The 27,389-nt window shown below is 42.2% G+C and overlaps 2 protein-coding genes and 1 long non-coding RNA gene across 6 annotated transcripts in view; 1 reads left to right on the top strand and 2 right to left on the bottom strand.

Annotated features, from left to right (window-relative positions):
- Nucleotides 1-16,589, bottom strand: part of LOC107396311 (nck-associated protein 5) — a 150,794-nt gene extending 134,205 nt beyond the window's left edge. For all 3 annotated transcript variants that reach the window (XM_070552926.1, XM_070552924.1, XM_070552927.1), the window contains exon 1: nt 15,612-16,589. The gene's annotated coding sequence lies outside the window, so the exon portion shown is untranslated. The remainder of the gene's footprint in view (nt 1-15,611) is intronic.
- Nucleotides 1,593-19,786, top strand: LOC139070540 (uncharacterized). The gene is made up of 3 exons (XR_011521024.1): nt 1,593-1,906; nt 8,554-8,703; nt 19,650-19,786. It is a non-coding gene; the product is annotated as an uncharacterized lncRNA (long non-coding RNA).
- Nucleotides 17,566-27,242, bottom strand: ftcdnl1 (formiminotransferase cyclodeaminase N-terminal like 1). Of its 2 annotated transcripts, none has more exons than XM_054734513.2 (6): nt 27,014-27,242; nt 24,306-24,421; nt 24,011-24,106; nt 23,637-23,792; nt 21,638-21,826; nt 17,566-20,052 (listed from the first exon to the last, which is right to left on the bottom strand). In XM_054734513.2, exons 2-6 carry the CDS (start codon nt 24,415-24,417, stop codon nt 19,619-19,621), a joined length of 987 nt encoding a protein of 328 aa, XP_054590488.2. In that variant the 5' UTR covers nt 24,418-24,421; nt 27,014-27,242; the 3' UTR covers nt 17,566-19,618. The 2 variants fall into 2 exon arrangements, with proteins under 2 accessions (XP_054590488.2, XP_015831461.3); XM_015975975.3 differs by having other exon boundaries at nt 26,896-27,239.
- Nucleotides 27,243-27,389: the final 147 nt, after the last annotated feature.

Consider the following 27,389-nt stretch of genomic DNA (forward strand, 5'->3'; position numbering starts at 1 on the left):
ACACACACACACACACGTGCGCACAGAGGTTAAGCATTGAAAGGTTTAAATAAATTTATACAGAAATTAAGCAAGTTTGTGATTTTTAAAATAATCACATCAGAGCCGACTACAGAAAAACGCCATCATATTTATAGTGTGGATTTTGTTTTTATTAAATAAAAATCTCGTTTCCAGGCCAGCAGATGGAGACGTTCACTTATTTTCTTCAGCGGTTCAGGTCCACACAATCTGTCGTCAGCTCCTCCTGGTGTTTAGTCACATGACCTCTCACAATAATATGAAAGAAACAAACGTTCTTTTATTGTAGTGATGTTCCTTTTCCTTGTGTTCCTATAATAATGAGATCAGATCGTTCCTTAAATGAACTTTATTCTGAGACTGTGGGACTCTGTTCTCAGACCTGATAGACAGGAACAATCAGTTCTTTAGACTCTATCTCACAGAATACAGAACCAACAGAGGCTGGATCTGTTCTGAAAACAGAGCAACTGTTGAAAAATAAATGTTCTTTAAATCTAACAACTAAAGGTTTTCTTTAGATTTGTGTGAAAGAAACAGTTAAACAAAAACTCGTGGGACGGATTAGGAGTCAGGAGTTTGGCTGTGTTAACATACAGACCCATAAGTGTCTCTGGCGTTTTCCTGAGCTGGAAAACATCATGAAACTGTTTGGTAAACGATTTAACTGGATAATTTTATTAAATGATTAAACTGGTTTGATTCAGATTATTAAACAAAGGCATCTGCTTAAACAACTAACTCACACTATAAAGATGCTTTTATCACAGATAATTTTATTATTTTTAATAATGCAGATTATTCTAGCAGAGACTGGTGATATTTAGTAAAAATTAGAGTCATAAACATGATTAGTCTTAAAAATCGTGTTTCTCCTGATTTCTTTGTTTCTCCTATGAAGAAAACGTTTTGGGTGGAATAAAACTTGAGGAACCTTATTGGATGTTTTTAATCATATTTGATGAATTAAGTGTTAAAAAGAATATACCATGCAAAATCCACATTTTGGAGTTTTAGACCATGCTATGTTGTTATTTCCTCATAAAACCTCCTCCTCTACCCCTTTGGCTCTGCTAACCTATTGCAAACGGCTGTATGGGGTAGTTGCTGCGTCCTCTTGCCCCGTTCCTCCCCATCCAGGAATTCTCGAGTCTGGATGCCTCCTTCCATGGACTGTAAACACCAACACCCAGTCTCCACGTACAGCTAGCAAGGAATTTAATCTCCACAGTTGTGAAAAAGTGATTTCTTTCCTATCTAGTCTGCACTTTAAATGACGTATAGAACCCAAAAATGGAAGCGGAACAGGATTCCTGTCAGTCTCCTAAAGAAGAGCTGAATCAGCAGAAAAGGTTGGTTTTTATCTTCAGGAGCTCTCAAAAACTGAGCCATTCACCATGACTTCACAGACTGCTTGGTAAACCGCCAGCACCAGAGCGGGTTTTTATTCTTCAACCCTAACCCTAAAAATCACAAAGCACTTCACAAGAACAAAGATTAAATAAATAAAGATTAAAACTAGGGCCGGACTTTAACGTATTAATTATGATTAATTAGAAAAAAATAACGCGTAAAAAAAATTCACGCATTTAATCGCAGCTTGCATTTCGAGCAAGGCGGAACCTTTGTCATTGCACGACTTCCTCGTAGACTAAATATCACTGACGCACACAACAATGCACAGTGGCTAATACTAAAACGGAATAAAAACAGAAAGAAGTTGCCTTGCTTGGACTGATGCAGGATTTAGGAAACACGTCCGCCTCTTTTCTTAACTTGGAAAAACAAACTTCCAGACAACAACGGAGTCCGTGTCGCAGACATTTTTCAGAGATCGATACTGCTTCGGCTGCCCGGTGGCACTGGAAACTTTACAAAAGTAGCGGTAAGCTATATTTTTAACGTTTACGTAACATCTGTGCAGCGCTGAAAGCACCAGACAGAATAATTCTGTGCCCTAACAGTAGTTTATGAAAGTAGTCAGACAAACGAGAGGCACCTGGCTGCCGCTGGGAGAACGCTCCGTGTTCTCACTACTCTGTAAACAATCACAAACAACGTGTCTTAAAGTTGAAAACAGAAGTTTAAGTTAAAACAGAAACACTCTGAAACTTTTCTGATGATTTTCTAAACACTTCTGTCGGGGAGTTATATCTTTTTGAGACGAGCCTCTGTCTAAACATCACATGCATTACTATCATTAAGCAGCGAGGTGTTTTGAAGCTGCCATCAGCTAAGGGGCGGATGCTTAAGTGCATCAGGGGCAGCGAGGAACGAGGAAGTTGTGATCAGGCTGGAGATCACACCAGATTCGCTGCTGCAGGCGTGAATCTGCGGGTCTGCAGCATCCCCTTCTTAACGTGACATCAGGACTTCCCATGTAGTTCCGCTCACCTGTTCGTCAGATCATTATTTCCTCGCCATGATCTTTTATCTTCCCATCATCCTCCAGTCATCCAACTGGAACCAGTTAGTGCTCCTGATCATTCTCAGAATAAGCCACGCCTGCTCTGGTGTTAAAAGTTAGTACAATTAAGTCCTAGATCATATTTGTGCCTGTTCTACTGTCATTTTGAAGGATTGTTATTTATGTGTTTTTACTACATTATGAGTAGAAATGCTAATAAAAACTCCCAATTATACAAACAAGTGAAACTGGAAAAATTAGAATCTGGTGCAAAGTCAAATTTATTTCAGTCATTCAACTAGACAGAGAGACTATTTAAAGGCTCAGGAACCCTTTGCAGGCGTTTTCAATTTGTAATTATAAATTTTAGTTGATTTGGGTCTTGTTTCATATCACACAGTGACATTTGAATAATTAAAATGCATTTTTTTTATTAAACGCTTTAGTTTACAGTAATAACCATGTCTAATGTTTGATTCTCTGTCTCATAATTTTAATTAAAAGTTTTGCTTTGAGAGCACATTTTCCTGAACGATTAAAATGCGATTAATTTAGATTAATTAATTACAAAGCCTTTAATTAATTAGATTAAAAATTTCTATCAAGTCCCAGCCCTAATTAAAACATGACTAAATATGATTTTAAAAAGATATAAAACAGGAAAAAGTAAATAAATAAATAAATAAATTAATTAATTAAAAAAAACGTGAGGAAAGGAAAAGAGAAAATTCATAAGAAAGAGGTAATCAAGAGCTAAGTGAGGAGACGGTGATGAAGAACCAACAGGACACACCAAAGCCTGAACAGGTGAGTTTTCAGCTGATTTTTAAAGGAGACCACAGAGTCCAGGCTCAGGGGAAGAGAGGCCCCAAACCGGCGCTATTCCAATGTTAAAGAAGAAGAAGAAGAATCATTTCTATAGCGCCTCTCAAGATAAAAATCACGAGGCACTTCACAAAAACCAAAAAATGTAAAAATACAAAAAATTATTTAGAAAATGTTTAAAAACATATTTAAAATGAGCAAAATTGTGATTAAAAAATATTAAGAGAGAGAGGGTGAACAGGAAAGAGGGAAATCAGTGGATCCTGAGGAAGGTGGAATAGGTGGGGAGAGCAGAATAAAGAGAGAGAGGTGAAGAAGGTCATACAAAAGCCAGCTTGAACAAGTGAGTCTTCAGCTGTTTTTTAAAGGAGACCACTGAGTCGACTGATCTCAGGCTCAGGGGGAGAGAGGTCCAGAGTCTGGGGGCCACAGCAGCAGATGATCTGTCACCTTTGGTCTTTAGCCTGGTGCTGCACAACCAGTAGGCTTTGGTCACTGGACCTCAGGGACCTGCTGGGGGTGTAGGGACTAAGAAGATCACCAATGTAAGATGGTGCTTGTCCATGTAAGGCCCTATAGACAGAACCAGGATCTTGAAATGAACCCTGAAGTTGACTGGCAGCCAGTGAAGCTGGAGGAGAAGCTACTGCGCTGCTGAATGGGGGTGGGGTTCTACTCGGTGTAGTTTTATTTTTCTTCATGGACCATGAAGCTTTGCCGTGGACCTCTAGGGTTATGTTATGAAACAGGTAGAATCCCCACTGTTGGAGGCAGGATTCCATCAAATCCAACCGTCTTATTTCCAGGTTGATGGTGTCTCAGGAAAACAACTCATATTGTAATCATACAAGGGCCTCTCTTTGCTCTGAAAGGTTTAAATACGATGCAGGTCCTTTCACAACTGTAAAACCGTTCATGATGAATTCGCATAAAAAGCGTTTTTAATCCTGAGTAAACATCAAACCTGATATTTCTCTGCATCACAGGACTCTGAGACGTAATTCTTCTGTCAAAATGACTCAGAGACAAACACTCCAGTGTAAATAACATAATTACATCTCTTCCTTTTGGGTGGGGGGTAATTTAGTGTAATGGAGGCAGCGGCTCTGCCTCTGGCATCGATGTTGCCTCCTGGGTATTTAATGAACACATTCTTCTCCTTCTAATCACATCCTGCTGATATGATTAACGGCTTGTGTGATGACGACAGTGAGCAGCTCTGGGAGTTTAAACAGGCTGGTTCACATTTTAATAAACATCCAACAGATCTACTGGAGATGAATCTGGAAGAGATGTCATCCTCAGGACCAAACGGAAATTTAAATTGATTAAACTCAGCAAAAATCTCCTGTTATTATTGGTGTGCCCCAGGGTGCCGTACTGGGATACCTTTCATTCATCATATACATGACTTCTCTCCTAGTTTCACAAAAACTACTTCTGTTTCTGCTGGGACAACCTGAAGTCATCTCCTCCAAACCCGAGTCCTCTCTTCTTAACTCTTTGAGCAAAAGCATCTACTAAATAAATAAACACAAACTCATCGATACAACCCTGATTCTCCTTGATTCTCATGTGTGGAGTTTCTCACCTGTTCATCTAAATCCTGTTGTCTAGGAGGACATATCTCAGTTTTATTTAATAATTTCCTTTAATCTGTATGAGTTAATAAAAAGCAAAGCCCAATGCAATGGAAGGATGGTCTCTAGTTAATATTATTCCATATTTTACTCAATACACTAAAAAGGTCATAAATATTTGATAAACCTTTGTATACAAGTGAAGAAGCATTATTTAGATGTTTTAGAACTAAAAAACTAATTTATTTAGTAACTCAGAAAATGATCCGAGAGGATTTTAATTGAACGACTAAACATGGAAATGTTATGCATCCTTTTCCTTTCATTCCATAAATAGTCCTCAGCCGTGATATTTTTGGCACAGAGACGTCTTTTATGAGTCCTTGAAGCTGCAACGGTTCTAACTCACTGTAAAATCAGTCTGTCCACCCAGCTGATGCTGCAGAAAATTATTCATGCAGAAAATGTTTCTTATAAATTATCTCAGAAAGGAGACTAAGTTCAACTTTAATGAATAAAGAGATTATACTCAACATGGGGGGGGGGGGGGGGGGGGGGGGGGAATCAAACAGCAGCACCAATCAGCTGCTTGTGTTTTGTTCTGGTTTAGATCTAATACATCATCCCTCGAATTGCAACATCTGGATTAATAAAACCCTACAATCTAATGTCTCACAAGATAAAAGCTGCATAATAAAAACAGGAGAAAACACTAAAGATCATTTTACAAATTTTTAAATGAAAGAAACAGAACATCTGGAGTTGTGACAGCTGTTCATGCTGGGATTAGATCTCACAGGAAGATTCCACATTTAAGAATGTTTGCACGTCCATCAGTTTCACATCACATGGGAATTCACATAGAGTTCTGTGAGTTTTTCATGGAATGGTCTAGTTTTGTTGATAAATTTAATAAACAGATCAGCTCTGAACAAGACCTCAACATGCTTGAACTCTTCCCCTTGAGGGAGGACCTCATCCTTAACGCAGAGAAGGCATTCTGCCTTTTTCCGACTCAAGACCAGGGCTTGAATTATGGGGGAGCAGTGGCACAAGTGGGTATGCACTATACAACGCTTAGGGGGCGCTGTGCTGGAGGGGCGCCACAGCAGTGATGGAAAAAATATTTCTAGCCTGCACTTCGTGTTTGTATAGGTGTAAACTATAAGGCAGGTGTAAACTTTGCCGATTGTGTAAATCTGCAGATGATTTAATTAACAAAAGCACATCAGCGATTAGGTGCCCCTCCGCTATACATTTTTACAGTGAGTTAGTAAACAACCTACTCAAAGCTGATAAGTGATACAAAACAGGATTGAATAAGCCTGAATGTTTTCTCCCAGAGCTCAGCTCTGTTATATTGTTTGAGAAAAATGGAAAATTAATTATTTAAATTCTAATTTTAATTATTTTATTTCATTTTAATTTTTTAAGAAAATGATGATGACCTGTATTTGTAAAGCACCTTTCAGAGTCAGAGGACTACAAAGCACTTTGACCTGCAGTGTATCATTCATCCATTCACACACTGATGGTGATGAGCTATGATGTAGCCACAGCTGCCCTGGGGCGCAGGCAAGGCTGCCGAAAAGGCGCCACCAACAGCAGACAAGGTGGGTTAAGTGTCTTGCCCAAGGACACAACAGCAGAATTCTGCTGGGAGCAGGAATCGAACTATACAACTCTCCGATTGTTGGCCAACCCGCTCTACCTCCTGAGCTGCTGCTGCTGTTGGAGCTCTATGAACATTTGAAAGGTGTGAAACAATAAAAAAAAAACTCAAAACATTTTTAATGATTATTTATGATTCTAATGTGTCACTCTTGAGTGTTTCATGCAGGCTGAACATGAAAATAGTCTCCTACACCGACAGAAAACAGACGGTGAAACTAGGATTAGAAAAGCCTGACAAATCTACGGCACATTGTCACTAACATTCATGGACTCACCCATCTTGACTTAGTTTAGCAACCAGGAATCAGCAGAGAATGTATCGGCTAGTAGAAGCTAAAAAATAGCTTAGCAACTCCAGGCTTGTGTTATTTGTGGAGAGAAATCATCAACGTCGGAGAGCAAACAGGGTCAGTGGTAGAGTCATGTTGTTTTTAGCCAATCAGAGAAGAGGTGTCCACATATCAGGAAATAAGACTCCAAATCCTGCCATGGTAGACTGAGATGCAGGTAGATAAGAGACAGAGAAGATGGGAAAATAGTCAAATAAAAACAAGAAAACAAAACAAAGTGTTTAAAAAAGAAAACATAGATTTATCCCCACTACACCTTTTTAACGATCATTTATAAGCATGTAAGATTTATATCTGAAACAATTTAGAACAGCTTCAACACTGAGTTCCACACCCAGGGCTGTTTCGAGGAATTTGGGGGCCCAAGGGGCCCAACCCTGTAGACTACGATGGATTCTGTTTTGAAGATGAGACGTTCCGCTGACGTTCCGTACCACCGACCCTTCCAGTGTGGATTAGGGGTTAGGCCAGCAAAACTGATCTCCTGTGCACCCTGGCTGCACATAGAAATCCTTTCCATAACAGTCATGAACAGAATCAATGACAAAGAGAAATCTTGGGGGAGTCCAACTTGGAACAAGCCCGACTAGCTGCCTGTAATGTGGACCAAGTGTTGGCACTGATCACACAGGGACCTAACAGCCCTTATCAAGGGGTCTGGTACCCCAAACTCCCAGAATACCCCCATAGGGCACCCCGAGAGATACAGTCATACGCCTTCTCCAAATCCACAAAACTCATATAAGCCTGTTTTACAAGATACCCCATGCCGGCAATCAGCGTAAGATTACCGCAGCAGTGTGTCTTATAAACAAGCCATGCCACCACGGTGTCGCGCAAATTTTGCAGCATTCGTTCCGCCTCGCTTGGTGCAACAGAGGGAGGAGTCACGATCTCGTGGGGAGTTACTGCCGAACTCTGGCCAGCAACTATATTGAAAATGAAAGTAAACACAGGCTGTAAGTTTTGCTTTTTGAACAAAATCAGCTGAGATGGCAAACTGGAGCGCTGCAGTGTTCCTGGTGTTTCTCTAAGTTAGAGCTGGAGGTCACATCACTAGAGACTGCACGGGAACTGGGGAGGACAGACACCTTTAGGAATGGTTTGTTAAAATATTATAGCCTACAATGATCAATAAGAACCCAAAGAGTCGTAGCTCCCTTTAAATTCAGCTTTCACCAGCCATGAGATGCAACCAGAGCTTGCAGGTTAGAAGTCTGTCTGTGTGGAGTGGCTCTTAAAAGAGTCGCCGTGTCTGAAATCACTCGCGGGCGTGCAGAGCAATGTTTTGACCTGAGGTCAAAAGATAGAATGGTCTCAAAATGCTTGTTTACCGGTTTGGCCGAACCGAGAGTCAGCTGGAAACTTAATAGACCCAGAAGTAATTCCTGTTTTATCACCTTCCTTGTTTATAAACTTGTACAAATCAGAATCTGACACGTTTAAAAGCATTACCAAAAATACCTCAGAAGTCACTCCTCCTCGACAGTAAATCAAAACATTCAAATTATAAAACTATGCCCACGTCATCTTAACTTCAGTTCAAAGCGTTCTAGAGAAGTTATCGGAGTGGCCAATCCGTAACTTTCCTCTTACAGCCGAAAGAACCCAATGACAAGCTGGATTAAATCTGTTGCATGTTCCGTCTGCAGTAACGGTTCCTTCAGAATAAAAGCTGAACCACTGATCCCTTCAGGGTCCCGCTAGATGCCAATAAAACTGTTGTGACCTGGAAGTATCTCAAGACTGGTCTGGTCGGCAACCGCTGCTTTTCTACCGGCTTCGGTTCCAGAGAAGGTCAAGCTGGGCCTCGACATTCCTGATCTAACAAGGACTTCTGCCAAGGGTACGTAGACCGACAGAATGGCATCTCAATGTGTGTTATGAATCTCCAAACCAAAGCTTAGAGCGAAACATCATCTTCACTCCCATCAGAACTAATCGTTTCTCCGGATCTGCTGGTTCTGAACATATTCACACACACACACCATTCTCAGGCCCTGTCCACACGTAGCCGGGGATCTGCCAAAACGTAGATATTTTCCTACGTTTTGGCCTGTCATCCACACGAAAACTGAGTTTTTTCACACGAAAACGGATCTTTTTAAAAACTCCGGCCAAAGTGAAGATCTGCGTTTTCTCCGTTTTGGGTGTCTGCGTGTGGACGGCCAAAACCGGAGTTTTAAGGTCCGCAACGTCACTTTCCGTGACAAAGAAATGCTGACATCACGTGTGCAACCTGTGTTTACACTAGCCGGCATCATGGAAGCCCTCAGAGCTGCGCTCTGTCACTACCCAATCCATCAATTGTCCAAGCGCTTTTTGCTTGTTTGTTTTTGCAAGCGGAATTACTGCTCCTTGCGGAAGACCACAGACGAAGGACGAGGTTAAGAACGGGGAAGTACTGCCGCCTACAGGTCTGGCATGTCCTTAACAACGTATTTATCAGGGTACGTGTGAACAGTTTGTTTTTAAAACACGGTGGTGTGGATGCAAGTTTTTGGAGGGGCGGATATTCGTTTTTAAAAAACCCCGGCTACGTGTGGACTAGGCCTCAGTCTTACTTCACCTTAGTTACACCATACACCTAGTGTTTAAAGTTAGTCTTGTTTAATTTGTTTAGAAATAAATCTCATAACTTTTTATTCTTTCTTGGAGTTGATACGAAGCTTTGCTCAATCCCTGCAATAAAAAGATCAGATTTTCTGGTAAAATTTATTAAAAGATCCATTAAGGTGATATTTCATACTTTGTGATATTTCACATTTTACGGTTTCTAATTAAATGTAAGAACATCTTCTCTACAGTCTTCAACCCACATTTTTCTATCAGAATCTGTAAAGCTCTGGGCTACAGCTGACCTCCTTATGTGAAATCACAATGCTCTCCATCTCTTCAAGGATCTAATGCACTAAATTGCTTCAGTGCATAAAATATGTTAGAACTACAGACAATGGCTGCCCTCTTTGCCCAGAGCATCTGTAGATACAATATAGGTAGAGGTCTTCTTTAATTGCACTGAATTGGGGCGGTGTCGGTCCCACAACAGAACTTTTCAGAAGAATTTACTGTGATCAAGTGTTGGATGAGGGGGTTAAAGAGTGGGGTTGTTGGATGACATTCAGGGTGCAGCAGAACATATCATCATCATTTATTTCTGTTCCACTACCTTTGTAGCAGCCCAAGGTGCTGTACACTATCACATAAAAAATGAAGCAAAAGCAAAGTAAAAAAATATAAACAAAAACACTCAAATAAAAAAGGTCAAACAAGTAATAATAAAAGTTTGCTTTAAAAAATTGCAAAACAATAAAAGAATAAAATCACAATAAAACCAAGACTGACTTGTTTATGTTTATGTTTTTAGCAGACGCTTTTGTCCAAAGCACAACAAGTGATAATCGGCATGTTGCCCTTGAGGCTAACAACAACAACAACAACAACAGACTTGACATCAATCATGGAGAGTAGGGAACAAGGAGTGGACAGTAGAGAGGGGGACGAGTGCAGGGACGTAAGCCTTTGTAAGAGGATTCAGGTAGATGGGAGCCGCACCATCTCTGACTTTGTATGCTAATGTTAGCAATTTGAATTTGATGCGTGCTGCTAGCGGTAGCCACTTGTGACTCTATATGCTAGGCTCTCATTTTGTTCTTTAACAAATCCTCTTCTTTAATTGAGGTACCACTTGTTGGCTTTACATTAATAAAAACAGCCAAATGGAAATAGTAATTTTTCAGTATTTAGGTTGAGAGCTCGGATTAAAAACATAAGGAGGGAAATGACACACACGACTAGATGGGATTTAATATTTAAGTGACTGAGGTTAAGCTCCGCCTCCACTTTAATAATGGTCAAGTCAGAAGTCATCATTTCTGGAGTTCAAACGCACATGCTATCCTTGTTACAAGTGGCTTTCAAAATAAAAGTCACCATGTGTGAGGGACATTTGTAGGTGGTCTCGTCTTCACTTCTGGTGAATCTGAATGAAGAAGCAATTTTTTTGCGTTTTCTTAAATTGTAATAAAAATATTTAAAGGATTGCAATTTTGTTTGGCTTCAATTTAGAAAATCCACACAAATCTGGCTGATACTGACTGATAAGTGAGGGAGGTCTAGTTATTACATCAGAATTTCAAATGTACTTTACATTTTATGTCCAGTTATAGCAGCGGTCCTCGCTCCTGGTCCTGGAGAGTCGGTATCCATCGTGTTTTCGTTTTAACACACCTAATCTCCATCAGCAGGTGATTAACAGGCTTCTGAACAGCTTGATGACCTGCTGCACAGGTGACTCAGCCACTGAATTAGGAGTGTTGGAGTAAAGAAACAAGGAAAACATGCTGGACACCGACTCTCCAGGACCTGGAGTGAGTACCAATGAATTATAGAGTGAAGCCACAAGAGTTTTAAAATTTAAATACACACACTTTTATTTTGAAAGCCAGTCATACGTAAGGATCCCATAACACTTTGTTTGTGCACACATCAAAATGATGGGATGGATGGCTTGACTGTTATTCTCAAAGGGGAGGCAGGGCTTAAAATCAGTCAGGTAGATATTAAATCTTACTTGCTGCTGTTGCCTATTTGTTTCCGTTTTGTATTCATGACATCATCCAAAAGATTAAAAAAAATCACATTTTTTAAATAAAGTTTTGTTTGTCCAATGAAAACAGAAACAATGATCCAGAATATCTCCAGGTAGCATTGGACCACGTTTAGCCCACAAATGTTCAGAGACTGCTAAACCAGAATGATGTTTGCAAAAGTGTTTCTAAAATGTCTTAAAAGGAGCTCTGGAGGACGTGCATGCCCTAATAAGCCACAAGTGTTCTGTTGAGCCATACTATGTTGTTAGAAATACACAAAATATTGCTGTTTATTTATAAATTTATAATAGTACAGTTTTTTACATACGTAGGACGTAGGGCTGGGCGATATGGCAAAAATAGAATATCACGATTTTTCCAATATTTTATCACGATTTCGATTTTATCACGATTTTTTATCCATGAATAGCATAACTTCTATTGCATATTAAAGAAGAGAAACATTGAATAAATAAACATTTATTTATATTAGGGATAATAAGCACAGTGCTAACACACTTATATTTTAAACTCACACAAGAGATGATAAAAGCCCTGAGAGAAACAATTACAAAAATCAGTTTTTCTCGTTTTTCAAGTAACTTAACATAAATTAAAATGGTAAACATATTTAAAGTGCAAACATGTCAATTGCAAACGTATTGTGCAAACATTAACTTGTTCAAAATACTATGTAGCTCCCAGTTGCTCATGTAGTGGATAGTTAAGCTCAAATACGGCTCTGATGTGCGGCTGGACCAGAGATCGCTTGTGGTAGCAGGGGGGGGGGGTACTGTCATGATCCGCCCCGGCCTCCCTGACTGTGTCCCTCCTGCCTTGATTAACCTTATTGTTCTCACCTGTCCCTCGTTACTCTGCCCATGTGTTCCTGATTTCCCTGTATTTATACCTCCCTCCTTGCTCCTGTCTTCGTCGGATTGTTGTTTGTTCATGTGTGTTTTGTCCTGTCTCTCCCATTCTACAATTAAACAATTTCTATTTTTCATCCGTGCCTGCTCTTCTGCCTCCTGAACCCTCCACCACACTTGGTCCGCCATCTCCACCCTTCACATCATGACACTGTCACGCTGTTCCATCGTCTGCTGTCTCTGTCGTAAGGAGTGAGTTTTGTGAGTGTTTGTTAGCGTTTGCTGCCTGGAAGAAGCACTAGCCGCTGCAGCCGCAGGCTTTTTAGCTTTAGCTGCCAGCTGGCTCTCATTGTATTGTTTGGGATGCTTTCTTTTCAAGTGATTAAACAAGTTTGTGGTGTTGCCATCACTTGCCTTGACTCTCTCCTTGCAAACTTTGCAAATGACGTTTCGCTGCTCTTTGTCATCTGGTGAAAAACCGAACCAGTTCCATATAATGGATGAGGCGTTCCTCTTCGGAACAAAACCTCGTTGTCGCTCAGCCGCGGCCGAAGCCATGTTTGTTCACACACAGGTGAAAACAAGCGGGGCACTAATATATTACTATGACTCACTCTGATTGGTTAAGGGTCAAATAAAGGTGTGTCATTTGCCGGAGGTAAGTTCCCTTTTCATTCAGAGGCAGAATTTCAACAGCAGAGCTGTGAATCGTGATAAAAAGGTCTCTCAAACATGACAGACCGTCAAATGTGTAGACCGTAAAACGGTCTAAAATCGTCATATCGCCCAGCCCTAGTAGGACGTCATGTTTTCCGCACGCAATGCACTCTGGGGGTGATGACGTATATTGGTTGCACTTGGAAGAATAGCTATTGATGCTAGTGATTGTTTACGCGCTCACCGTATAATAATTAAGTAAAATGCCGCACTGAGCTGATTTTGGATGTAATTTCCAGTCAGGGGGCAACAAGGGGAGTGATGTGAGTTTGCAAGCTTTCCCACTGGCAATAAGTGGAGAAAGCAGTGGGAAGATGTCTGTGGACACCGGACACAACTTCCCAAAGATCCGCATCTGTGTTCCCAACATTTTTCTCCTGATGCGTTTGAGGCTTATAGTCGACCACGACTACTTAAAGAGCTCACCGAAGCAGCTGGGTATAAGAGAAGGTGGAAACTAAATTCTTTACCAACCATTTTCTCACACAAGGAGCCTAAACGCACTCGGAGAGACGAGAGACGCTGGACGCTCTCCTGAGCCGACAACCCGCTCCTGCAGCTGCCGCTTCTGTCACGTTCAGCGAATCATCGGACACGCCACTCGTCATGGATGAAGCTGAACATTCACCTCTCCCGTCAGTAAAACAAGCAGCAAGTGTAGCAACACAGTGTTCTCCATATAAATAATATCTGCAACAATGATTAAAGTGGTTTCACTGAATGTCCTGATCATCTATGAAGCACACGACAGCCCTGGATGCTAATATTCTCCTAAATCATTCATGATTGAATAAGTTTGATCGCACGATAGCTTACCGTTAACTTCTGCTGACACAAATGTGAGCACTCTCCCTCTCGGTTACCATGGAGATGACATGTTTAAGTTGCTGAACAGTCGCTACAGAAAGCCAGCCGGTGCAACCGAGGTACAACCATAAGACGTCCCTACCCAGAGTGCATTGTGACACTGACAACAATGGCGACCTACGAGTGAAACAATTTTTTTTTTACAAATTTTATAAAAATGAAGACATCAAAAAGGTGTTTTACACCATTTTAATATAACTGATACTAACATTTATCTTTTAAGAACCAGAAGGTTTTGTAACCTGGGTTCCTTCTAACAACGTTCTCAGTTTCCGTACACGAATCTCAAAGCCTCGTCACAGAAACACAACAGACTGTTTGAATCAGGGTAGCACTGCCGCCACGGTGTGTCCTTTCAATGCTCCGGCATGGCGAGGCAAGAATTTAGTGCTATTTGTACCACCAAGCTTTATTATTATATTACCACAATGTTGGACCTTTGAATGATGATCATGCCTTGGAGCAACAGATGGTGATGTCATGATTACGTGTGGAACTCCGGCTGAGCAAAAGCATTAAGAGGCAAAGCAGCTGCAGTGTTTTTTGAAATAAGCTAAAAGTTGGAGAACTATGAGACAACTTTGAGATAAGATGGAGAAAAAAGTCACAAACTGAGACATCTTACTTTGAAACTTTTGATTTCCTGTGAATTATTGCAAATAATTCCAGGTCAGGTCTCTGATGATGAAGGGATGCTAATTTCAGCGGCACCATAAATAAATATGATACAATATATATAAAAATAATAAATAAGTAGTAGTAGTTTAGTCCCCACAGCTGATGGGTGCATTCATCACAACAGAAAAAAGATCAGCGGTGAAGACAGAAAACCAAAATCAGCAGGAAGGACAAACACATCGACCCCGTCCTCAGGCCCAGAGCTTCTTACTTCCTGTCAGGAAAACTTGTTTCATTCATCCATTATTAATTTCTGACCTGGTTGACCAAACAGAATGAGCTAACTGGCCAGATACGGCCCCCGGACCAGCAGTTGACGATCAGTAGTTTATTACTCTACTTTAACCACGTTTAAACGTTCTCTACAACTACTCTAACTGGTTAGTAACTGGACCAGGTTTAGCGTTTGCTCTTGTTGAAATGAGAATATAATCTCATTTAATTAATGTTTGAGCCAAAACATAAATGAAATGAAGGGTTATGGTGAGCTCGAATGGTTATTTATGAAATGAAACACGTGCTGTTATTCAGCCTGATCAGACCACTGACAGAGGACATAATTACTCCCTGTTAACTCGTTGACCTCTAACCTCTTGATGAAATGCTTTGGGACTCATTGATAGTTTTCTGAACTGGCTCACCCTGGCGACCTGATCTGAACCACTCTGACCCGACGGAGGAAAATCTTTTCATTTAGCGTCATCACTTTATTTTATTTTCCTTCCCAGTAAAAAGATCAAACCGCTTTCGTGTACTAAACCCAGACTGCCATAAACCAAAGGAGCATGAATTAATGATCCAGCTTTTCTCCTTCTGTGCCATCTTAACCTACTTTAGCAGTACTTTGGGTTTGGCTGGTTACTTGTTGACAGGCCTGATGTTTCGGTTCATACATTATACATGTGGAAATGCTGCATCAGGCTTATATACAATATGGCATCCAGTTCAGCATCACAGCGCTGCACCAGGAGAAAACATCCCAAATATTTCCTGACACAAACCACACCAGGGTGATATTCCAGCATCCTTACCTTGTGGGTTTCCACGGAAACAGATGCCAGCAGTCAGCAGGCTGAGACGTCTCTGCAGAGCTTCAACCCGGCATTCCTCGTCTGCATCACTTTTAGAAAGAAGCCGAGGAGCAGTGAACAGAGAAGAGCCACGACTCCACGATGTGGGTCATTGCAGCTGGAGCCATCCTGGGGGGGGGGCACAGGCCTGCTCAGATCCCAACATCCAGCCTCAGCCGCATCCTTCGTCTGGTCCAGATGTGCTGTATTCCAACCAAACTTACATCCACGAGGTTCTCACATCTGAACCTGATCAGATGCTGCAGGAATCCTCGTCTGCATGAAGCACTGGCTCCTCAGCAAGACGCTGCCTCCACTCCTCCCCCCTGCCTAATTCACTGCCTTATCGCTCTATTTCTGTCCTTCTGATGCTCGGCCATGCTTCTACGTCACTGCTTCCTCTCCGATTCTCAGCTGTGTCGGTGCCGCGCTCGGCTTTTGCCCACAGGATGTTGAACATGTGTTCAGGGTGGGGGTTGGGCACCGCTGACTTCATAGGTGGCACGCTGATAGGTCAGGGAGGACGGCGCTGGGCACACGGAGCTCTGTGCCGTTTATCTGGCAGTTCATTTAATGATAAAATCTGCTTGTTTGCTGCAGTGATTGTGACTGGGAGAAATGCTAAAAAACGAAAGGGAAGATTTCTGAATGTGATCTGAATTTCAAGAATTTCCTCTGAATGTGCAGCCTTGCAGAAATGGCTAACATAATAAGCAGAGCAGGCCTGTTTATTCTGCTGCTTCATCCCACAAAAATTACATTTCTCTACAGCAGCAGAGGAAAAAGGAAGATGTGGGAGTGTGTGTACGGAAAAATAGACAAACACTAAAAGGGGGAGGGAGAGGAGAGGGAGCAGCAAGAGAGAAAGAAGAGAGAGAGGAGAGCTTTGGAATATTTATAGAAAACTGAAGGACAGAAATAAGCTGCTACAAACACAAACATTCATGATTGAGCAGCTGGATGAAGACGCTCCAGCAGAACACGTATCCATCCCAAAACAGGCTCAAGTGTCTCCTAATGACAGTCATCTGCAACGAGAGCATTCAAGTTAACGAGCTTTCATAAGAGCTGAGTCACATAATGAATTAATGAGAATTTCTATTTTATTTTTATTACCCAACTTAACTAGTTGACAAATGTCCAAATAATCCCTGCACACGAGCACAGAATGGGGAAAAAATCCATGATTTTATGCTAAACACGTGACTTCATGTGCAAATTAAAGTAAATAAAGCATGTTTGTGGGGAAGAGAATACCCCTGGGCTAAAGCTATGACCTAGATTGATGCTCCCAAGCCCAGTGGGCTGAGTGTATGAGATCCAACTACGGAGGAGGAAGTGCACGTGTGTCTACATGCAGGACGTGTGTGTGTGTGTGTGTGTGCATGGATCCAGAAAGTGAAGCTAAATGGCTGCGCTGCTTATGTGACTCAAGAGTCTCAACTGGATGGCTCACAGAGAGCTGAATGGTCACGCAGCGATATAGACATGCACACACACACACACACACACACACACACACACACACACACACACACACACACACACACACACACCTCCACTTCTGATGCAGAATTAAATTCAGCCGCTGATGCAAAAAAAAAAAAAAAAGATTTTTTTACACCACCTCTATTAAGGATTAGCAGATTAACACCCAGAACGTGGGAGATTAAAAGGTTGGTGGGTCTGAAAAAAAAATTGGGTTGAAACAATGATAACATGGTGGCATCATAAAGGCTCACGTAGTCTTCAGTTGGTTTTAAAAGGGAAATAAACTAATTAGTGTAAAATCATCAAAAATCAAAACTAGAAATGGTAAAAAAATTAAAAAAAAACTTCATTTTGGAGCATACTGTCACGATTCAAAGATGGTAGGACCCAAAATGCAGTAATACAGGATGACACGAAGCAGAAGTTGAATAAATAAACTTCCTTTATTTTAAGGTGAAACAAAAACAAAAGTAAATCCAAAGGTGGGAGGCCAAAATCCAGGTAACGATCTGGAAATCCAAAAACTCTAATAATCCAAAGCGAGATGAGACTGACAGAATTACAAAGAATGGACCGACACCAAACAGAGACAAGACAGGGCTTAAATACACAGGGAGAACAATTAAGGAAACAGGAAGCACGTGTGTGGAGTGAGGGCTGGAGGGAAGGCAGGTGACACAAATGACCTAAATGGGGAAACAGAACCAGTGAAGGGCAGATAAACTTAAACCTAAAACTAAACCTGACCCCGGGTTTCCACGGGAGCCGTCAGCAGCACGTTACTGCAGCAGCGCGTCTTGCTCGCGTAAGCTGCTGCTTGGCCCTTCCCACGAGACGCGAAGCAGCAGGGGAGCAGCTGTCACCGACCGAGCACGAAGTCACACGAGTGACTTCGTCAGTAAACACAACACCAAGCAGGAGAAAACTACAACATGGTTTGTGTTTTATGTTCTGTCCGTTTTATAATCGCCAATACGGACCTGAAAAACAAAGGAGACCGCTAGCTAGGTGATAACTTCTCACGGGGACGCACAGTTAGTAACCTTTTTAAAAGTAAAGCAACCGGAAGGCAGTACGTTCTTTATTCTGAAAATCTCCGGAGCTTCTCCATTTCCGCGTCCAATTTCCTGTCTTTCCTTCCCCAAAAATGTTGAACTTGACCCGTTTCAGAGGCGTCGCGCGTAGAAAATAGAACCGGCGCGTAAAGGCCGCGACATGCTGCTCCTGAGACGCGGCCGACTCGCTCTGCTGACGGCTCCGGTGGAAAAGGTTCGGTTGACCACAGCGGTTCCTATCAGCAGCTATGACGTGCTGCTGCAGTAACGTGCTGCTGCAGTAACGTGCTGCTGACGGCTCCCGTGGAAAGCCGGGGTAAGACTGAGGGAAGGACTCACACACACACAAATACACATACTGACACACACAAACACACACATACACTGAGCAGGGGAATGGCACACACACACCGAGCTGGGGACAAAGAGGCTGGAGCTACAGAACATGAAGGAAGACCTGGAGGGCTGGGGATGAATGAATGACACAGGACCTGGGAGGAATAGACTTTAAAGGGCTACAAACATAAGACACATAACTGAGATGCAGACAAAGGACACATGAGGGTGCTATGAGACACAGAAGGGAATCTAGAGAGGATGGAGAACACCAGGAGACACATGAAGGAAGAGGCAGACGCAGACCGTGACACATACAGGCACGTGTTAACATGGGGAGGACAGATCAGACCTTTAAAAGGTCTCCTCAGCTGAACCCAGTTCATCACACAGATATTCTGTCATTTTGTTTATTTTTATTACTGTAATATAAATATAATAATCAGCTATTTAAAACCATCTGACTGCAGCCTCATGATGGCTCTGATGTTTGGCCCAGAAGCTGAGATAAAAATAGTCGTTTCTCCCTCCCAGGTGAGCTTGAGGCAAAATTCTGATTTACTCCAAAACAGGAAGTGAGACCTGTTGTATTAACAGCATGAAAATCCTCTCAGAGGCAGGCGTCGGTCCGCTGTTCCGTTATTAAAGAAGAAATATAAACTTTTACATTTGTTCCAGAAAAAACTTTAATATGATAAAGACAGAGGTCCAGGTTTTATGTCTGATTCAAATAATGTTTGCAGTTTGACTTTGTACCATTCACATTAAAATGATAAAATATTCCCAGGTTCTCTGTAAGTTTGTCAAGATTTTATTTCATTAATGTTCCAAACTTTCTGCATCCAAAGAAAACGGAAATGTTTTTCACCTTTCCTGAAACTTTATGGTTTGACGGCGGAGCAGCAGAATGAATCGGCATTGATTTTTAGAAATAGTTTTTAAAAGTCGCAGATCTGGATTTGACAAAATCACAGAATGTAGCTGAGACTGAAAAAACTCTCAAAGATTTAAAAATATTTGATAAAAAGTTGAAGATTCGGTTAAACGACTTCTTCTTTCAGCACAAACCGTGATGTTTGTTTTGTTTCACATTCGAATTCTGTGCTGCTCTTTCCAGAACTCACCAATCCCTCGAGACAACGCAAACTCTGCCACACCCCTGCACTCATGGGGGCTAAACCCTACCAAGGCAGTCCCCTTCAGGCCAACCCCCCACCTCCCTGCCAGCTCCGCCACCCTGGTGGTGATGAGGGACGCAGAAGCGTGGAAGTACGGCTGACCATCGACACTGAAAGAAGGCCACGGTTGGTCTGTCAGGTGACCAGGCGGGGGGTCTGTCACACTTTCTACATTACAAGCAATTTCAACAGCGCCCTCGTGTGGCAGAGCCAGCACCTGGAGTCCAGGAATGCCCCCGGGGGTGGACTCCCTGATGGCCATGGCGACGCTGCGGCCGATCCTGATGTCCTGGGTGTCGATGGTGACGTTACAGTTCATGACGTATGGGCTGGCTCCGACACCTGCAAACCAAACCAGAAAGAGCCCAAAATGTTTCCACTGAAGTAAGAATCTGGATCCAAAAAGATGAATAATTAAACCTGCTGGTGGTTTAACACACGATAAAACAGCTGATCGTGTTAGAGGAAGGATAAACGACCCGCGCTGGTGCAGCACCTTTCAGAGTCAGAGGACTCCAAAGCACTTTACACTGCAGTGAATCATTCACCCATTCACACACGGGGGGTGCACTGACAGAGGCGAGGCTGCTGACCACTGGTACCACCGGCCCCTCCAACCACCACCAGCAAGTAAGGTGGGTTAAGTGCCTTGCCCAAGGACACAACAGCAGAATTCTCACTCTCACTGATCCCTTCCGACTGCTGTCCCAGAGTCTGGAGCAAGAGAGGAGAGGCCCAGAATCAACGTTGCTTGAGGTCCAGTGTAAAGTTTTTTTTAGACAATTTTTTTAACTATAATAACTTTGTTGTCATTTGTATTTATGTTGGTGAAAGGGAACAGACAACATACGTTCTGCTTCTTCCTGTTCCTTTTTCTTTTCTTTTTTTTTTTGCAAACCTGTTTCGCGTTTTGTTTTTATTTGTGAATAAATGAAAATAAACTTGAAGGAAAAAAAAGTTGTGATGGTTTGGGTTGCCATGTCCTCAGCTGGCGGCGGTCCAGTGCATTCTCTGAGGTCCAAGGTCAACACAGCCGTCTACCAGGACGTTTTTGAGCACGTCATGCTTCCTGCTGCAGAGCAACTTTATGGAGAAGCAGATTTCATTTTCCAGCAGGACTTGGCACCTGCACACAGTGCCACAGCTACCAGTACCTGGTTTAGGGACCATGGTAAAGTAAATCTATGGGGTATTGAGAAGAAGATGCAATACACCAGATCCAACAGTTCAGAAGAGCTGGAGGCCACTATCAGAGCAACACGGGCTCTCCTAACACCTGAGCAGGGCCAGTCTGATGGTTTCCACGCCACGCCGCATTGCTGCAGTAATCCAGGCCAAAGGAGCCGCAGCTAAATACTGAGGGCTGTACATGCTCGCACTTTCATGTTCGTACTATTAAGTTGGCCAAAATTTCTAAAATTCATCTTCTGTTTTGGTCGTAATTAATATTCCAACTTTCTGAGAGACTGAATTTGGGATTTTCATTAGTCGTCACTTATCATCAACATTAAAGAAATAAACCCCTGAGATATTTCAGTCTGTGTGTAATGACCGGTCCAATATACAAGTTGGACTTTTTGAATGGAATTACTGAAATAAATCAACTTTGTATGATATTCTGATTTTATTTGAACCCAGCACCCGTATGAAGCTGAAATGCTGCTGCTGCCCTTTAGCTTTAGGCTCCACCCCTTAGCCTCACTAATTAGCACTTGCCCTCACCCATTTACCTGCCCCACCCTAAAGTTTCTGATTACAGCGCCTCTTTGCTAACCTGAACTTTGTGAATTTGTTTTCGTTGTTATTTTTTAAGTTTCAGACGTGTTTCTGCAGCTCCGCACATTCGGTTCACTCCTTCAGCTCCCATCCAAACCCAGATCTCAGCCAACAGAGACCCTTCCATCGATACCCATCTGTGACACCTCACCTGTAAGGCCGTATCGTTTCTGAGGCTGTGGCCCAAAGTCAGGTCTGATCGCCAGCAGGTCAGGTGTTTTTTTGAACCAACCCATCTCCTTCCTCCTCTGAGCCAGCCCTCGCTGTGAGGGGGAGTCTGCCCAGCCGAACAGGAAGGCGCTGGAGCCCCGGACCCTCTCTGTGAGTCCTTGAGCCACAGCTGAGCCAGAGACAGAAATGGTAAAGTTGACAAGCAACCAGAACAAAATCATCACGTGCAACTTTAGAAAAAATAATGGTTAGACCAAAGTCACTGGAGGATAAATCAGCCAGATGAAAGTGTGGATTATCACAGGAACGTATACTCACAGAGTTCCAATTATAATCCTGTGATCACACTAAGCTAATTAATACTCTTTATACTGCAGGCAACACACACACACACACACACACACACACCATCACTTAGCCATGCGGTCTCAGTCAGCTGTTAGTGTGAGACTAATCAACACATAGGATCACGTCTTCGGCTACGATTCTAAAAAAGACAAGATTCATCTTTCAAACATGGAGGTAAAAAATATAAATGTTGCTCATAAATGTCCAGAAGTGATCAAAGCTCAAACATCTGCTTTATTATTTCTGAAGTGAAAACAAGAATTTATGAGACATCTGAGCTGAGTTGTCATGACCTTTAACCTGCTAACTGAGACCTGTTGAGTCTGAGATAGAGCTGTGTGTGGGTGTGTCTGAGCATTGACCTTTGACCTCTGGGTGAACCTGTTCGATCCTGAGAACATCTTCAGCCACCAGCCCTGTTTTCCACTTGTAAATAATTCTCTCTGTAGAATGATAGAGACTCCAAATGACCTCTGACCCTTCCCAGACTAATAAGCCTATGTGTTAACACGCCTGTATGCTCCAGAGCAGCAAACTGAACTTCTGGTTCTACAGACGATGATGATGATAATAATGATGACGATGATGAGCTGATCAGAATCAGAGGGGATGGACTCACCTTCCTGTTTAGTTCTGGTTTAATAAATATCATGATGAAATCTACAAAAGAACGACTGTACAAAGATGTGGTGGCAGTCTATGGCTTACAGAGAATGATCCCATTACGCATCCTTGGATGAATTAAGCCAGCTAGTATAGAGATAATATAGAGACAGCATTTCTTTACCCGCTAACAGCCTGATGATGAGAAGAAGAGCTGCTCAGAGATGAGGAGAACCCGTGTGGTTCCTCAGGTTGGTTTAGTGGGAGCTGAACTACAGAAATCATTCATAAACACTAGGGCTGCACAATATATCGTAAATATATCGTTATCGCGATATCAGCATGCACAATATGCATATCGCAAAGAACAGATAAATATTGCAATGAATGGTCAGCTCAAATGTTTGCTACCCATGATGCATTCTGTCAGTCAAACGGAAGCATGATGCTTTTTTAACAAATCAAATAGAGCTCTTCACCCATTTGACTAACTGGGTGGGTTCTCATAGGTTAGAGGCCCGCCCCCGAGGCGGACAGCACTTAATGTTGATGGTTAGCGAACACCTGAGTTAGCTTTGTTCAGCTCTTTTTGCTGATTCTGCTTTTACCGTCATCCACTGATCGCCTTTTCTTGTTCATTTTCTTTTTCCCTTTCCTCGCATCTTTTTTTTTCTCATTTTAATGATTTTTTTTTTCTTTTTTTGAATATTTTTGTTCCCGAGTTAAGTTTTTATTTATCGCAAGTAATATCATCATTGCAGTATTAATCACTGTTATGGAATATTATAGGTTTTCCTTTTATTGTGCAGCCCTAATAAACACTCAGATGCTGCAGAAGCAGGAGCTAAGATGGATCATTTATTCAAACAGCATCATATTTCTATTGTGTCACAAACTAAACAAAGTGAACTACTCAACAGGAGTATGCAACACTCCTTTTATAGAGTAAATCTAATAAGACCCACTTTTCTGTTGACAAACAAAAGAAACATTAATAATGGCGTCCACTTATAAACCAAACATCTCACCCCGAGCCTCCCGAGCACAGTCCTCCATTCCCACTTCCTCCCCCAGGGGATAGATGGGTATGAGGTCGACGGCTCCCATACACGGGTGGACCCCTGTGTGTGTGTGCATGTCGATCAGCTCACAAGCCTTCTGGCTCGCAGACAGAACCGCTTCTCCTGGAACACGTCAAAACCGGCACCATTTAGGCATCAGTGAGGTCAACAGATAAGAACTCAAGATGTCTCCTTACGTAAACGCTCTTCTCTATTTGTAAATCAACTAGAAACTAGATTCAAAGATAGTTTTCTTTGGCCAGAAGACTGGAGACAAGCAGCCGAGTCCAAGTCCCTTGAGAGGAGACACGAGACAAGAGACAGAGAGATGAGTCACTCACTGATGGAGTCAATGGTGGCCACGATAGTGATGACAGAGCGATTGTACTCAAAGTCATTAAAGATGTTCAGCACTGTAGTTTCCTCCCATTTACCACCTGGAGAACAAATAACACCTTTAGACCTGCATGACTGATAACTGATATTCATCACATGTGAGGCCATCGTGGAGGACATAAGTGCTGTTGGTTTGTAGCTCGGAGGGAATCGGTGTCAGAGTCTGGGAACGCTGAGATCACTCAGGGCTTCTACCAGGAAGGCTTAGAGGAACCTGCAGGAGAAGACAGGTGATCTCACCTTCAGAGGTGGATAAAGCTGCTGTGGCTACCGTCTCTACCAGGTGTCTCCTACGAGCTTCAGAAATGTTGAAAGGACAAGCCACCAGATGCCTGGCCACTGCGGACGCCATGTTTCTGTACAAGAAACAATCACATCATTCACATTCCACATAAAGCTGCAGCCATGACACAACCTTTAGATCTGGATAAGGAACCAGAGATTTAAAGACTAAAAATAAAATATATCATCATAGCAGGGTTCTCAAGTACTTTCAAGGTGAGTTTTCAAGGTTTCAAAGCACCTTACTTAACACATTTATTAAACGTACACACTTTAAAATGTCAGTGGGACTAAACAAAGACAGGATTCTCTGTGGAGACTCCATTCATTTTCATCCGCTTATCAGGAGTCGGGCCGCGGGGGCAGTAGCCTAAGGCGAGAGGCCCAGACTTCCCTCTCCCCAGCTACTTGGGCCAGCTCCTCCGGGGGAATCCCAAGGTGTTCTCTGGCCAGGTGAGAGACATAGTCCCTCCAGCGTGTCCTGGGTCTACCTTTAGGTCTCCTCCTGGTTGGACGTGCCCGGAAAACCTCACCAAAGAGGCGTTCAGGAGGCATCCTGACCAGATGCCCGAGCCACCTCAACTGGCTCAGCTCGATGTGGAGGAGCAGCGGGTCTACTCCGAGCCCCTCCCAGATGACCGAGCTTCTCACCCTATCTCTAAGGGAGAGCCCAGCCACTCTGCAGAGAAAACTCATGTCGGCCGCTTGTATCCATGATCTCGTTCTTTCAGTCACTACCCAAAGCTCGTGACCATAGGTGAGGGTAGGAACGTAGATCGACCGGTAAATCGAGAGCTTCGCCTTCTGACTCAGCTCTCTCTTCACCATGACAGACCGGTACAACGCCCGCATCACTGCAGATGCAGCACCAATCCACCTATCGATCTCACGCTCCAGCTTTCCCTCACTTGTGAACAAGACCCCGAGATACTTAAACTCCTCCACTTGGGGCAGGACTGTGGCAACTCCTGAATGGAAAAACCTAAAGAGAAGAAGTAAAGTAAGGATTTTCAGGAGTTTTAAGTTTTCATCACAACCCATGAACAACTCCGCTGGCTTCTGGTCACGTTCAGAACCACTTTAAACTTCTATTCACGTTCAACGCCATCCAACCTTGCTCCTCTCCATTTGTGTGACCTCATCAACATTGCTACCTGATAAAATTCAATGTGTAAAACTGATGAGTTAGTGCTATTTTTGTGTTTTATGAGGTCAATAGGCCCCTCCCCTTTCCTTCGACTCATGGGTCTCTGAACAGGGCTATAACAGCCATTTTCTAATCCACTTAGCCTTACACCCTGGATCACACACGTTGTACTTCACTTTAAATGAAAAGTAATGACGTGAGTTTTGACTATGCCCATCACGTAAGCCGAGAATTATTAGCTTTTAAAAGTTGGTAAGTAAAACGACTACAAATCAGACATGTCATATATGACGTCATAGCAGAAACTCTTTTCCTCAGCGTAGCTGCTACTTACCTCATGACCAGATTTATAGTGGTTTCTCTCCACGTTTAGGTAAGCTTTGTTCATTTTAACAGTTTAACGTTCCTTCTGTCGTCCTGGAAGAAGGATGTGAAACTCGCTAAACTCACAGCCATCTTACTTCTCTTCTCTGTGTCAATTTGGTGAGATGATCAGGTGGAGTGCTCTACGTCTTTTCACACAAAACCTAAAATAACTTTCGCCACCTGTCAACAGCAAGCAAATTCTTGGACCAAAATGTGTCTTCAAAATTCAATGGACATCATATGCAAAATCCATGGCACATGTCAAACGAGATCAAAAATAACTTTAATCCTCTCATAGACTCCCATTCAGTTTCTTGGCAGAAGGGGACCCACTAACGTAGGTGGGTGTGTGACTTATGCTCATTATCTGTGGCCATCTTGAATGAGCTGCTGATGGACATTCAAAAATGTATTTATGAAACTTTTATTAATATCTTGTGATTCTGCAGCAAAAGCTAATAAAAGCTGCAGCTGATTGACAATAAACAAGATAAATGATGAACTGCCTGTTTATTAAGTGCCTTCCACAAAATGTGCTGTGCAACAATAGAAATATAATATAATATAATATAATATAATATAATATAATATTATATAATGAGTATAGTAAGACTGGTTTTGGTTTCTAGCCTAAAAACTAAACGTGAGGGAAAGGATATTTCCGGGTGGGCCTGAAGGCATCAGGGAACTGTTACAGTGACATCTGGTGGCTGGAGGAGGTATTGCTGTACAGCGGTGAGAGCACTGGGGCAGATAGTTTGATTTTGTGGGAATATTTCCAATTTAAAACGGTCAGAAACCTCAAATTATATATTTAAATAAACTTTTAAACTTGTAAATTCATCACATTATGGTCCCTTATTGATTTAATTATTACAGGACTCCCTCGGGTTGGTGCACTAAAATCGATAAAATTTGCATATTTGTTGAGAAGAGCTATGAAACAGTCACTCTCAAGGTTTAAGTTTATAACTTATCCAAAAAAACATTACAGATGTGCTGATTCGTTCAACAAGATTCTGCTGTCTCGTTTACCTTCCAGTGCTCCAATTCATAGTTACAGGTCCAACTGGGAGGAAGCAGGAATTTTTCTGGGCTGGCACAAACTCGGTTTAGGCATCGGTTTGAAGTCCAAACCCATGACTTTACTTACACCAGCTTGAGTCGACGCTTCACGCACGTGGATGTGCAGCCAAAGAATGGAAGGGTCAGGGCAAGATAGTTCACTCCTATAGTTTATTTTCTTTGAGTTGTTCCGCCTTGGTCAGCAGCATTTCAAAACTGGCATCACTTGGAGTTTTATATCGTCATAAAAATCGTATTACTTTCTTTCTAATAGCAGAGGTGGGTTTCCATATAAGAGAGGAAAAAAGAAATCAGGAAATGTGGAAGTATATATATATATATATATATACGTATATATATACGTTTTCTTTCTTTCTCGGGATCCACTGATTTCCCTTTCCTATTCAGTTTCTCTCCCTTTCTTCACGTGGTTTTTAAGTCACAATTTGAATTTTTTTCACATT

The sequence above is a fragment of the Nothobranchius furzeri genome, chromosome 7 (genome assembly GCF_043380555.1).
Source record: "Nothobranchius furzeri strain GRZ-AD chromosome 7, NfurGRZ-RIMD1, whole genome shotgun sequence".
In the NCBI taxonomy this organism is placed as follows: Eukaryota; Metazoa; Chordata; class Actinopteri; order Cyprinodontiformes; family Nothobranchiidae; genus Nothobranchius; species Nothobranchius furzeri.